The sequence below is a fragment of the Oncorhynchus kisutch genome, linkage group LG3, assembly GCF_002021735.2.
Source record: "Oncorhynchus kisutch isolate 150728-3 linkage group LG3, Okis_V2, whole genome shotgun sequence".
NCBI classification, from domain to species: Eukaryota; Metazoa; Chordata; class Actinopteri; order Salmoniformes; family Salmonidae; genus Oncorhynchus; species Oncorhynchus kisutch.
The window spans coordinates 5,895,572-5,910,519 of NC_034176.2; the positions used below are offsets into that span (position 1 = coordinate 5,895,572).

General features: G+C 44.9%; 1 protein-coding gene across 1 annotated transcript in view; it reads right to left on the reverse strand.

Moving 5' to 3' along the window:
* The window catches only part of LOC109882307 (anthrax toxin receptor 2-like), a 132,737-nt gene that overhangs the window by 86,243 nt on the left and 31,546 nt on the right, over positions 1-14,948 (reverse strand). Inside the window, exons 9-11 of the mRNA XM_031816750.1 lie at positions 13,636-13,705; positions 2,919-2,997; positions 2,150-2,245 (exon numbers count right to left, since the gene is read on the reverse strand). Coding sequence (XP_031672610.1) covers positions 2,150-2,245; positions 2,919-2,997; positions 13,636-13,705 — 245 coding nt within the window. The remainder of the gene's footprint in view (positions 1-2,149; positions 2,246-2,918; positions 2,998-13,635; positions 13,706-14,948) is intronic.

The window sequence follows — 14,948 nt, forward strand, 5'->3', positions numbered from 1 at the left end:
GGAGGGGGCGTTGTCATGGTGATGATAAACCATTGAGAATCCATGAGCTTCCACGCAAACATACTGAAACTCCTCAGCTATATATCGTAAAGGATGAAAACAAGACATGTGATATAGCCTACATTTGATATTTAAAAAAATAAGAAACACGAGAAGGAGAATAGAAAAATGGAATGAAGACAACTTTGCTTAGTGGAAGATTGGAATCCAGATACGGAATGTGGTACCGACCACAGAGTTAAAACCATATACATCGCTATGGTTACTACTTCCGGTTCACTTCCTGTTTGAGGCTCTTCCTCTGGGGCGCTTTGCTGGCAGGCAGCAGGCAGGCCAGGGCGTATGAGGTCAAACAGAGAGGTGAAGAAAAGCTTAACAATGGAGCTGCCATCCTGCCAATGGCCAACACCTCATCTCAGCTGAGCTCTTGAACAATACCAGCCTGCCAATGCCCAACACCTCATCTCAGCTGAGCTCTTGAACAATACCAGCCTGCCAATGCCCAACACCTCATCTCAGCTGAGCTCTTGAACAATACCAGCCTGCCAATGCCCAACACCTCATCTCAGCTGAGCTCTTGAACAATACCAGCCTGCCAATGCCCAACACCTCATCTCAGCTGAGCTCTTGAACAATACCAGCCTGCCAATGCCCAACACCTCATCTCAGCTGAGCTCTTGAACAATACCAGCCTGCCAATGGCCAACACCTCATCTCAGCTGAGCTCTTGAACAATACCAGCCTGCCAATGCCCAACACCTCATCTCAGCTGAGCTCTTGAACAATACCAGCCTGCCAATGCCCAACACCTCATCTCAGCTGAGCTCTTGAACAATACCAGCCTGCCAATGGCCAACACCTCATCTCAGCTGAGCTCTTGAACAATACCAGCCTGCCAATGCCCAACACCTCATCTCAGCTGAGCTCTTGAACAATACCAGCCTGCCAATGGCCAACACCTCATCTCAGCTGAGCTCTTGAACAATACCAGCCTGCCAATGGCCAACACCTCATCTCAGCTGAGCTCTTGAACAATACCAGCCTGCCAATGCCCAACACCTCATCTCAGCTGAGCTCTTGAACAATACCAGCCTGCCAATGGCCAACACCTCATCTCAGCTGAGCTCTTGAACAATACCAGCCTGCCAATGGCCAACACCTCATCTCAGCTGAGCTCTTGAACAATACCAGCCTGCCAATGGCCAACACCTCATCTCAGCTGAGCTCTTGAACAATACCAGCCTGCCAATGGCCAACACCTCATCTCAGCTGAGCTCTTGAACAATACCAGCCTGCCAATGCCCAACACCTCATCTCAGCTGAGCTCTTGAACAATACCAGCCTGCCAATGGCCAATACCTCATCTCAGCTGAGCTCTTGAACAATACCAGCCTGCCAATGGCCAACACCTCATCTCAGCTGAGCTCTTGAACAATACCAGCCTGCCAATGCCCAACAACTCATCTCAGCTGAGCTCTTGAACAATACCAGCCTGCCAATGCCCAACACCTCATCTCAGCTGAGCTCTTGAACAATACCAGCCTGCCAATGCCCAACACCTCATCTCAGCTGAGCTCTTGAACAATACCAGCCTGCCAATGCCCAACACCTCATCTCAGCTGAGCTCTTGAACAATGCACAGCTGTTCGTGACTGGCCTGTCTGTGGTGGTTGGGAGGGGAGGGGCTTTGGGAGAGAGAGAGAGACAGAGAGAGAGAGACAGAGAGAGAGAGAGAGATGCTGCTGGGGTACAAGTTATGGTAATATATTTTCTCTCTGGGTTTGATTGTCTTTAGGGTTCGTGTTTACTCTGTCCTGTAACCTTTATTTATACAGTGTCTGCTCATTGAGGTCAAATCTCTGTTGCAACAGACTTTTAAGTTAAGAGGGACATTCTCGTTCACAGGAAGGACACATTTAGAAGAGTACTTCAAAATACACAAAGACAAAAGTTGTGTTTTCGTAGTGTCATCACAAAACATTTCAATAACGTTCTGCATTTTCAGTCCAGATGAAGCCCAGGGGGGCAGGAACATATCTGTGTTTCTAGTTGTGTTTCTAGATGAAGCCCAGGGGGGCAGGAACATATCTGTGTTTCTAGTTGTGTTTCGTGTTATTACCTACGCCATGTACAGTGTGGTAGGACTCACCACGGTGCAGCAGAGAGGCCAGAACCACCAAGCAGTTACCAACGCTGCCAGTAACAACAGCACCAGGAAGACGATGGCTACAGCGACGCCGTCCGACTGACAGAGAGACAAAAATACACACGTTAGACACACACACACACACACACACACACACACACACACACGTTAGACACACACACACACACACACACGTTAGATACACACACACACACACACGTTATACACACACACGTTAGACACACACACACACACGTTAGACACACACACACGTTAGACACACACACACGTTAGACACACACACACACATGTTAGACACACACACACACACGTTAGACACACACACACGTTAGATACACACACACATTAGACACACACACACGTTAGACACACGTTAGACACACACACACACGTTAAACACACACACACGTTAGACACACGTTACACACACACACGTTAGACACACGTTACACACACACGTTAGACACACACACGTTAGACACACACACACACATTATACACACACACACACATTATACACACACACACGTTATACACACACACGTTATACACACACACACACGTTATACACACACACCCATGTTAGACACACGTTAGACACACGTTAGACACACACACACAGTACAACAGTAGATAAACACACAAACAGTAAACGTTTTAATGGACCTTGTACACAAGGTAAATGCATTTAAATACTGTAGACAGAACCAATGATAAAGATTGTTACAAGCATAGCAGAAGGTAAACTCACACATGTTGAGGCGTGGATGGTGAAGGCACTAGAGATGAAGGATTTCCCTTGGTTCAGACTGATCAGCACATCCATCGACCTAGAACCACACACAACGTTAACCCCATCCACCTAGAAGCACACACAACGTTAACCCCATCCACCTAGAAGCACACACAATGTTAACCCCATCCACCTAGAACCACACACAGCGTTAACCCCATCCACCTAGAACCACACACAACGTTAACCCCATCCACCTAGAAGCACACACAACGTTAACCCCATCCACCTAGAAGCACACACAATGTTAACCCCATCCACCTAGAACCACACACAGCGTTAACCCCATCCACCTAGAACCACACACAACATTAACCCCATCCACCTAGAACCACGACCTAGAACCACACACAACGTTAACCCCATCCACCTAGAACCACACAATGTTAACACCATCGACCTAGAACCACACACATCTTTAACACTACAAAAAGACTAGGGCCCTGGTCAAATGAAGTGTACTATATAGGGGATAAGGTGCCATTTGGCTGGGGCCTGGTCAGATGAAGTGTACTATATAGGGGATAAGGTGCCATTTGGCTGGGGCCTGGTCAGATGAAGTGTACTATATAGGGGATAAGGTGCCGTTTGGCTGGGGCCTGGTCAGATGAAGTGTACTATATAGGGGATAAGGTGCCATTTGGCTGGGGCCTGGTCAGATGAAGTGTACTATATAGGGGATAAGGTGCCGTTTGGCTGGGGCCTGGTCAGATGAAGTGTACTATATAGGGAATAAGGTGCCGTTTGGCTGGGGCCTGGTCAGATGAAGTGTACTATATAGGGGATAAGGTGCCATTTGGCTGGGGCCTGGTCAGATGAAGTGTACTATATAGGGGATAAGCTGCCGTTTGAGACCCTATGACATATTTAACAAGAGGTGGAGGCCAAAACGGTGCAATTAAAAGCCTAATGATGAACGGCAGAGCTATTTCCATATGTCTATTACACCACGTCCCATTAACCATTACCTTTAATGAGAACCCAGGAGCAGGAAACGGAACGAAACGCCTGAAATCACCCCCCGCCACCACCCCACCCCCCCACCCCCCCACACAAAAAAAGAAGTATTATGTAAAACACTGTCAATTGGCTGGTTGGAGTGTGTGTGTGTGTGTGTGTGTGTGTGTGTGTGTGTGTGTGTGTGTGTGTGTGTCTGTGTGTGTGTTGTGGATTTAGCCCTGGGCTCTGCCTTTGACCATCTATCCTCCTGTAACTCCAACAAATGACAGATGAGCGGTCACCTGACTGTCTATCCTCCTGTAACTCCAACAGATGAGTGGTCACCTGACCATTTATCCTCCAACAGATGAGCGGTCACCTGACCATTTATCCTCCAACAGATGAGCGGTCACCTGACCATTTATCCTCCAACAGATGAGTGGTCACCTGACCATCTATCCTCCTGTAACTCCAACAGATGAGCGGTCACCTGACAATCTATCCTCCTGTAACTCCAACAGATGAGCGGTCACCTGACCATCTATCCTCCTGTAACTCCACCTGACCATCTATCATCCTGTAACTCCAACAGATGAGCAGTCACCTGACAATCTATCCTCCTGTAACTGGCGTCCAGTTTAAGTGTGCAGTGTGTCAAGAAGCAGTGCGGCAAGGTCGTGTTTCGGAGGACGCACGACTCTCGACCTTTGCCTCTCCCGAGTCCGTATGGGAGTTGCAGCGATGGGACAAGACTGTAACTACCAATTTGATACCACGGAAAAAGGTGAATACCTAAATGATTTACGTCCATTTAAAAATGAGTACCCCACAAGATTTTGTTTCTGTCCACTTGGCGTTGACTGATATTGTGGAACACATTAAGGAGGGGCTGTGTCTGTGACTTGGCATTGACTGATATTGTGGAATACTAATGTATTCCATCTCAGGAGACTGAAAAGATTTGGCATGGGTCATCGGATCCTCAAAAGATTATACAGCTGCAACATCGAGATCATCCTGACTGGTTGCATCCCTGCCTGGTATGGCAACTGCTCAGACCGAAAGGCACTACAGAGGGTAGTGCAAACGGCCCATTACATCACTGGGGCCAAGCTTCCTGCCATCCAGGACCTCTATACCAGGCGGTGTCAGAGGAAGGACTTAAAAATTGTCAAAGACTACAGCCATAGACTGTTCTCTCTGCTAACACACGGCAAGCAGTCCCGGAGCGCCAGAGTCTAGGTCCAAGAGGCTTCTTAAACAGCTTCTACCCCCAAGCCATAAGACACCTGAACATCTAATCAAATGGCTACCCAGACTACTAGCATCTCCCTCTCTTTTACTCACCTGCTACTCTCTGTTGTTATCATCTCTGTTGTTATCATATCTGTTGTTATCATCTCTGCATAGTGACTTTAATGTGTATGTACATACTACCTCAACTCATTTATTTTATTTTATCCCTTATTTTACCAGGTAAGTTGACTGAGAACACGTTCTCATTTGCAGCACCGACCTGGGGAATAGTTACAGGGGAGAGGAGGGGGGATGAATGAGCCAATTGTAAACTGGGGATTATTAGGTGACCGTGATGGTTGGAGGGCCAGATTGGGAAATTAGCCAGACCACCGGGGTTAAAATCCCTACTCTTACGATGAGTGACATGGGATCGTTAATGACCTCAGAGATTCAGGACACCCGTTTAACGTCCCATCCGAAAGACGGCACCCTACACAGCATTTCACTGTCAGGTCTACTACACCTGCTGTATTCAGCATTTCACTGTAAGGTCTAATACACCTGTTGTATTCAGCATTTCACTGTAAGGTCTAATACACCTGTTGTATTCAGCATTTCACTGTAAGGTCTACTACACCTGTTGTATTCAGCATTTCACTATAAGGTCTACTAGACCTGTTGTATTCAGCATTTCACTATAAGGTCTACTAGACCTGTTGTATTCAGCATTTCACTATAAGGTCTACTAGACCTGTTGTATTCAGCATTTCACTGTGAGGTCTACTACACCTGTTGTATTCAGCATTTCACTGTAAGGTCTACTAGACCTGTTGTATTCAGCATTTCACTGTGAGGTCTACTACACCTGTTGTATTCAGCATTTCACTGTAAGGTCTACTACACCTGTTGTATTCAGCATTTCACTGTGAGGTCTACTACACCTGTTGTATTCGGCATTTCACTGTAAGGTCTACTACACCTGTTGTATTCAGCATTTCACTGTGAGGTCTACTACACCTGTTGTATTCAGCATTTCACTGTAAGGTCTACTACACCTGTTGTATTCAGCATTTCACTGTAAGGTCTACTACACCTTTGGATTCAGCATTTCACTGTAAGGTCTACTACACCTGTTGTATTCAGCATTTCACTGTGAGGTCTAACTACACCTGTTGTATTCAGCATTTCACTGTAAGGTCTACTACACCTGTTGTATTCAGCATTTCACTGTGAGGTCTAACTACACCTGTTGTATTCAGCATTTCACTGTAAGGTCTACTACACCTGTTGTATTCAGCATTTCACTGTAAGGTCTACTACACCTGTTGTATTCAGCATTTCACTGTGAGGTCTACTACACCTGTTGTATTCAGCATTTCACTGTAAGGTCTACCTACACCTGTTGTATTCAGCATTTCACTGTAAGGTCTACCTACACCTGTTGTATTCAGCATTTCACTGTAAGGTCTACCTACACCTGTTGTGTTCGGCGCATGTTTCTAATGCAATTTGATTTGATTTGATTAAGGAGGGGCTGTGTCTGTGACACGTCCTTCTGCAGAGTGACATTTCCACAACCTAGTGACAGGCCTCCTCGCAATATGTTTAACCCTGAATAATTTACCCTCCTAAATTTCCCCCGTCTTTAAGGAAATGTTAGAAAGCCATTAGTGGCTCCGATGTCAGCTGGTCCAGCTGTATCGCATCACTAGCGCTTAGCGTCACGTCGAACGACGAGGCACTCCGACAGAAGCCGCTCGACAAGGAGCCCACTAGAGTGGAGAGAGAAAGAGTTTCCACATCCCAGTTCAGAGATATCCAATGACCAGACCCGGGTTCAAATAGTAGTTGACATCTTTCAAATACTTTGAGCGTTTACTTTAACCTGCCTGGAGTGCCAGATGGGCGGGGTTTACCATTTTAGGACGTTTCTATTGGTCCATTAAGACAGGCAAGCTAAATCAAGTCCAGAAAAATACTGATATCAAATAGTCGTTGAACCCCCAGGTCTTTCTCTACTTTATCTACATTCTAGAAGAGGTCTGACATGTCAGCCATGTTTCCCTGTGTCAGTTTCTACAGGGTGTTAGAGTGATCCCTGAATGATCACCTGCTCATTCTACCTCTATTACATTGCCCCTCTCATCTCCTATCTATACAGACATAACTCCAACTCAACCCTCTCATCTCCCATCTATTCAGACATAACCTCAACTCAACCCTCTCATCTCCCATCTATACAGACATAACCTCAACTCAACCCTCTCATCTCCCATCTATACAGATATAACCCCAACTCAACCCTCTCATCTCCCATCTATACAGACATAACCTCAACTCAACCCTCTCATCTCCCATCTATTCAGCCATAACCTCAATTCAACCCTCTCACCTCCCATCTATTCAGACATAACCTCAACTCAACCCTCTCATCTCCCATCTATACAGACATAACCTCAACTCAACCCTCTCATCTCCCATCTATACAGATATAACCCCAACTCAACCCTCTCATCTCCCATCTATACAGACATAACCTCAATTCAACCCTCTCATCTCCCATCTATTCAGACATAACCCCAACTGAACCCTCTCATCTCGCATCTATACAGACATAACCTCAACTCAACCCTCTCATCTCCCATCTATTCAGACATAACCCCAACTCAACCCTCTCATCTCCCATCTATACAGACATAACCCCAACTCAACCCTCTCATCTCCCATCTATTCAGACATAAACCCAACTGAACCCTCTCATCTCGCATCTATACAGACATAACCTCAATTCAACCCTCTCATCTCCCATCTATTCAGCCATAACTTTCACATGACTTTCAACCTTCGTCTCTCCTGAGCCCGTACGGGAGTTGTAGCGATGAGACAAGATTGTAGCTACTAAAAAACAATTGGATACCAGGAAATTGGGGAGAAAAACGGGTAAAATTCAAAACAAAAAAACCAACTTAACAAAAAAATTGAGCAGTTAATATTCTGAGACTGAGAGAATTTGATAAAAAATACACAACTGATACAGCCCTCTTGGTCTAATGGTTTAGACATTGGCTTCTCCCGTGGGAGGACTGGGTTCTAATCCCACTGGTTACCAAAGCACACATGTGAAATATTAGAATATGACATGTGAAATATTAGAATACGACATGTGAAATATTAGAATACGACATGTGAAATATTAGAATACGACATGTGAAATATTAGAATACGACATGTGAAATATTAGAGTACGACATGTGAAATATTAGAATATGACGTGAAATATTAGAATATGACATGTGAAATATTAGAATATGACTGCTGAAATATTAGAATATGACTGCTGAAATATTAGAATACGACATGTGAAATATTAGAATACGACATGTGAAATATTAGAATACGACATGTGAAATATCAGAATATGACATGTGAAATATTAGAATACGACATGTGAAATATTAGAATATGACGTGAAATATTAGAATATGACGTGTGAAATATTAGAAAACGACAGGTGAAATATTAGAATACGACATGTGAAATATTAGAATATAACATGTGAAATATTAGAATATGACATGTGAAATATTAGAAAACCACATGTGAAATATTAGAAAACCACATGTGAAATATTAGAAAACCACATGTGAAATATTAGGAAATCACATGTCTGAGTCATGTGGAAAATCCATTTGAAACGTGTCTAATCATCATATTTGTTGATGTTTTAATTTTTTTGTTAAAGGGTCACAGCATTTTAATAGCATCTGAAGTTAAACGAGAAGACGGGAGAGACAGAAGGATATATTCATGTCTTTATTGACCTGTTTTGGGGGGTTTTGTAGAACAGAAACTATGATCCTGTTAATTCTCCTAGTTTCCTCTGAACTATCAAACCAGTCAAATATCTGGATTGCCACTAATGACTTTGCTGTGCATATTACTTGGTGCATAAAAACCAGTATGTTGTTGCATTGATGAAAGGTATTGGTGGGGGAGCTAATGGGGTGATATGGTGGAGAGGTGAAGGAACCGATGCCCTCGTTCCAGGCCTGAAACATGCCAATGCACTTATAGTACATACATAACACAAAGGCATCTATAGGGGCTACATTACACACTGTAGACCAAAACCTGAGAACACAAAGAGATCTATAGGGGCTACATTACACACGTTGTAGACCAAAACCAGAGAACACAAAGAGATCTATAGGGGCTACATTACACAGGCTGTAGACCAAAACCAGAGAACACAAAGAGATCTATAGGGGCTACATTACACACTGTAGACCAAAACCAGAGAACACAAAGAGATCTATAGGGGCTACATTACACACTGTAGACCAAAACCAGAGAACACAAAGAGATCTATAGGGGCTACATTACACACGTTGTAGACCAAAACCAGAGAACACAAAGAGATCTATAGGGGCTTCATTACACACTGTAGACCAAAACCAGAGAACACAAAGAGATCTATAGGGGCTACATTACACACTGTAGACCAAAACCAGAGAACACAAAGAGATCTATAGGGGCTTCATTACACACTGTAGACCAAAACCAGAGAACACAAAGAGATCTATAGGGGCTACATTACACACTGTAGACCAAAACCAGAGAACACAAAGAGATCTATAGGGGCTACATTACACACTGTAGACCAAAACCAGAGAACACAAAGAGATCTATAGGGGCTACATTACACACTGTAGACCAAAACCAGAGAACACAAAGAGATCTATAGGGGCTACATTACACACTGTAGACCAAAACCAGAGAACACAAAGAGATCTATAGGGGCTTCATTACACACGTTGTAGACCAAAACCAGAGAACACAAAGAGATCTATAGGGGCTACATTACACACTGTAGACCAAAACCAGAGAACACAAAGAGATCTATAGGGGCTTCATTACACAGGCTGTAGACCAAAACCAGAGAACACAAAGATATCTATAGGGGCTACATTACACACGTTGTAGACCAAAACCAGAGAACACAAAGAGATCTATAGGGGCTTCATTACACACTGTAGACCAAAACCAGAGAACACAAAGAGATCTATAGGGGCTACATTACACACTGTAGACCAAAACCAGAGAACACAAAGAGATCTATAGGGGCTTCATTACACACGTTGTAGACCAAAACCAGAGAACACAAAGAGATCTATAGGGGCTACATTACACACTGTAGACCAAAACCAGAGAACACAAAGAGATCTATAGGGGCTACATTACACACGTTGTAGACCAAAACCAGAGAACACAAAGAGATCTATAGGGGCTTCATTACACACTGTAGACCAAAACCAGAGAACACAAAGAGATCTATAGGGGCTACATTACACACTGTAGACCAAAACCAGAGAACACAAAGAGATCTATAGGGGCTTCATTACACACGTTGTAGACCAAAACCAGAGAACACAAAGAGATCTATAGGGGCTACATTACACACTGTAGACCAAAACCAGAGAACACAAAGAGATCTATAGGGGCTACATTACACACGTTGTAGACCAAAACCAGAGAACACAAAGAGATCTATAGGGGCTTCATTACACACTGTAGACCAAAACCAGAGAACACAAAGAGATCTATAGGGGCTACATTACACACTGTAGACCAAAACCAGAGAACACAAAGAGATCTATAGGGGCTTCATTACACACGTTGTAGACCAAAACCAGAGAACACAAAGAGATCTATAGGGGCAACATTACACACGCTGTAGACCAAAACCAGAGAACACAAAGAGATCTATAGGGGCTACATTACACACACTGTAGACCAAAACCAGAGAACACAAAGAGATCTATAGGGGCTACATTACACACGCTGTAGACCAAAACCAGAGAACACAAAGAGATCTATAGGGGCTACATTACACACTGTAGACCAAAACCAGAGAACACAAAGAGATCTATAGGGGCTACATTACACACGCTGTAGACCAAAACCAGAGAACACAAAGAGATATATAGGGGCTACATTACACACTGTAAACCAAAACCAGAGAACACAAAGAGATCTATAGGGGCTACATTACACACACTGTAGACCAAAACCAGAGAACACAAAGAGATCTATAGGGGCTACATTACACACGCTGTAGACCAAAACCAGAGAACACAAAGAGATCTATAGGGGCTACATTACACAGGCTGTAGACCAAAACCAGAGAACACAAAGAGATCTATAGGGGCGACATTACACACGTTGTACACCAAAACCAGAGAACACAAAGAGATCTATAGAGGCTACATTACACACACTGTAGACCAAAACCAGAGAACACAAAGAGATCTATAGGGGCTACATTACACAGGCTGTAGACCAAAACCAGAGAACACAAAGAGATCTATAGGGGCAACATTACACACGCTGTAGACCAAAACCAGAGAACACAAAGAGATCTATAGGGGCTACATTACACACACTGTAGACCAAAACCAGAGAACACAAAGAGATCTATAGAGGCTACATTACACACACTGTAGACCAAAACCAGAGAACACAAAGAGATCTATAGGGGCTACATTACACAGGCTGTAGACCAAAACCAGAGAACACAAAGAGATCTATAGGGGCTACATTACACACACTGTAGACCAAAACCAGAGAACACAAAGAGATCTATAGGGGCTACATTACACACGCTGTAGACCAAAACCAGAGAACACAAAGAGATCTATAGGGGCTACATTACACACGCTGTAGACCAAAACCAGAGAACACAAAGAGATCTATAGGGGCTACATTACACACTGTAGACCAAAACCAGAGAACACAAAGAGATCTATAGGGGCTACATTACACACACTGTAGACCAAAACCAGAGAACACAAAGAGATCTATAGGGGCAACATTACACACACTGTAGACCAAAACCAGAGAACACAAAGAGATCTATAGGGGCTACATTACACAGGCTGTAGACCAAAACCAGAGAACACAAAGAGATCTATAGGGGCTACATTACACAGGCTGTAGACCAAAACCAGAGAACACAAAGAGATCTATAGGGGCAACATTACACACACTGTAGACCAAAACCAGAGAACACAAAGAGATCTTTAGGGGCTACATTACACAGGCTGTAGACCAAAACCAGAGAACACAAAGAGATCTATAGGGGCTACATTACACAGGCTGTAGACCAAAACCAGAGAACACAAAGAGATCTATAGGGGCTACATTACACACACTGTAGACCAAAACCAGAGAACACAAAGAGATCTATACCCTATAGTCATTCTTCAACTGTTTACCGGCTACCCCCCCCCCCCCCGCTATCGTTCTAACAAGCCGATCGCCCCCCCCACGGCTAGCTTCGACTCAACACTGACATTGGTGCTTCTGACGAAGCGGAGGCAAACAGATGGACGGAGTCGGAGACAGAACCTTCAGATGTTCCATGATTCCCATGATGCAGTGGGTCAGGGCGAGCGGGGGGGGGGGGGGGGGGCAGGGATGGGCAGGAAAGGGGATTGTCACAGTAGCACGGTGAATTATTTAACTGGAGAGAATGTGGAGAAGGGAATCGCTGCATCTGTCGCACGTCTCTTTAAAGTCCCCTAACCAGATGTGTTTACCCACTACCCCGGCCAACCCCGGCCAACCCCGGCCCGCTGTACCACGTCTAGCAGGTCTACCTACTTAATGGGTCACCGTGGCCATGCCAACAGTTCATTAAGCAAGACTCTTCAGATGACAGGAGCAGGAGAAGTTCAGGTTCTGTCAGATGTTCACAAAGAGTTTCAGAGTAGGAGTGCTGATCTAGGATCCCCTCCTAGTCATCATGGCAAGGAGCCTAGTGGTTAGAGCGTTGGGCCAGTAACCGAAAGGTTGTTCGATTGAATCCCCAAGCTGACAAGGTAAAAAAATCTGTCGTTCTGCCCCTAAACAAGGCAGTTAACCCCACTGTTCCTAGGCCGTCATCGTAAATAAGAATTTGTTCTTAACTGATTTGCCTAGTTAAAAATAAAAATTTAACGATGAAACAGGCAAAACTGTTCTGAGATTAGCTTCTCTGAACCTTTGTGAATACGGACCCTGGTCCAGTGTACTCTATAATTAAGGTCGACATTGAAACTTGAATACCACAGGACAATGGGGCAACACACATTATCACCAGCAGTTTGGATTATAATCTGAGTGGATGATTGGAGATGGTGTTACCGTCGAGATTTTGGAGAAGATCGACTTGCTATAAATCTAATCAATCTTACGGAACGCAAATAATCTTTCTGAGTTTTGATTCTTGCGATAACTTCAGGACCAAACCGTTTTCCAACTGCTACTTGTAATCGTACTATATATATTTTTGTAGATTGGATTAGAGAGAGCATCAGTATCAGGGGTTGTCGTTGCTGATGATTAAACCCATGAGAGAGGACCAGCCTATGTTAGCTCTGCCGTCCCTGCCACACACACACACACACACACACACACACACACACTTTATAGAACCACCTTCCCATTGGCTACTCACTGTCCGACCTCATACAGCACCGGCGCAGGACACAGGAGATAATCGTTCTGCACAACGCTTGGCTTCCTGTCTGGAAAAGAGAATTGAATGAGCCCCCTTGTACACTACCTGACACACACACACACAGAGACACACAGAGACAGGACCCATTTTAAAAGATTTATAAAAGGCAGACATTTGTCATCAGGATAAAAGGGGATGAGAGGGGTAGAGGAGAGGAGAGAGGAGTAGAGGGGATGAGAGGGGTAGAGGAGAGGAGAGAGGAGTAGAGGGGATGAGAGGGGAAAAGGAGAGGAGAGGGGAAAAGGAGAGGAGAGAGGAGTAAAGGGGATGAGAGGGGTAGAGGAAAGGAGAGGGGAAAAGGAGAGTAGAGAGGAGTAGAGGGGATGAGAGGGGTAGAAAGGAGTAGAGAGGAGTAGAGGGGATGAGAGGGGATGAGTGGGGTAGAGAGGAGAAGAGAGGAGTAGAGGGGTAGAGAGGGGAAAGGGAGAGGAGAAGCGGTAGAGGGGATGAGAGGGGTAGAGAGGGGATGAGGAGAGGGGTAGAGAGGGTAGAGGGGAAGAAAGGGGTAGAGAGGGACAAGAGGGGTAGATAGGGGAAGAGGAGAGGAGAGAGGGGTAGAGATGAGAGGGGTAGAGAGGGGATGAGAGGGGTAGAGAGGAGATGAGAGGGGTAGAGAGAAGATGAGAGGGGTAGAAGGGGGTAGAGGAGGAGAGAAGGGTCGAGAGGAGAAGTGAGGGAAAGAGAGGAGTAGAGAAGGGATAAGGGGAGGAGAGAGGGGTATAGAGGTTTAGAGAGGAGATGAGTGGGGAAGAGGAGAGAGGGGGAGAGAGGGAAAGAGAAGGGAAGAGAAGGGAAGAGGAGAAAGGGGTAGAGAGGGATAGAGGGATAGAGAAGGAATGAGAGAGGTGGAAAGGGGTAGAAAGGAGATGAGAGGGGTAGAGAGGGGAAGAGGAGAGGAGAGAGGGGTAAAGAGGGGAATTAATATAGGTAGAGGGGCAGAGAGAGAGGGAGGAGGAAAAGGAGGAGTAGCAGCCATCTAGATTAGGAGGAGTAGCAGCCATCTAGATTAGGAGGAGTAGCAGCAGTCTAGATTAGGAGGAGGAGCAGCCATCTAGATTAGGAGGAGTAGCAGCCATCTAGATTAGGAGGAGTAGCAGCCATCTAGATTAGGAGTAGCAGCCATCTAGATTAGGAGGAGTAGCAGCCATCTAGATTAGGAAGAGTAGCAGCCACCTAGATTAGGAGGAGTAGCAGCCATCTAGATTAGGAGGAGTAGCAGCAGTCTAGATTAGGAGGAGTAGCAGCCATCT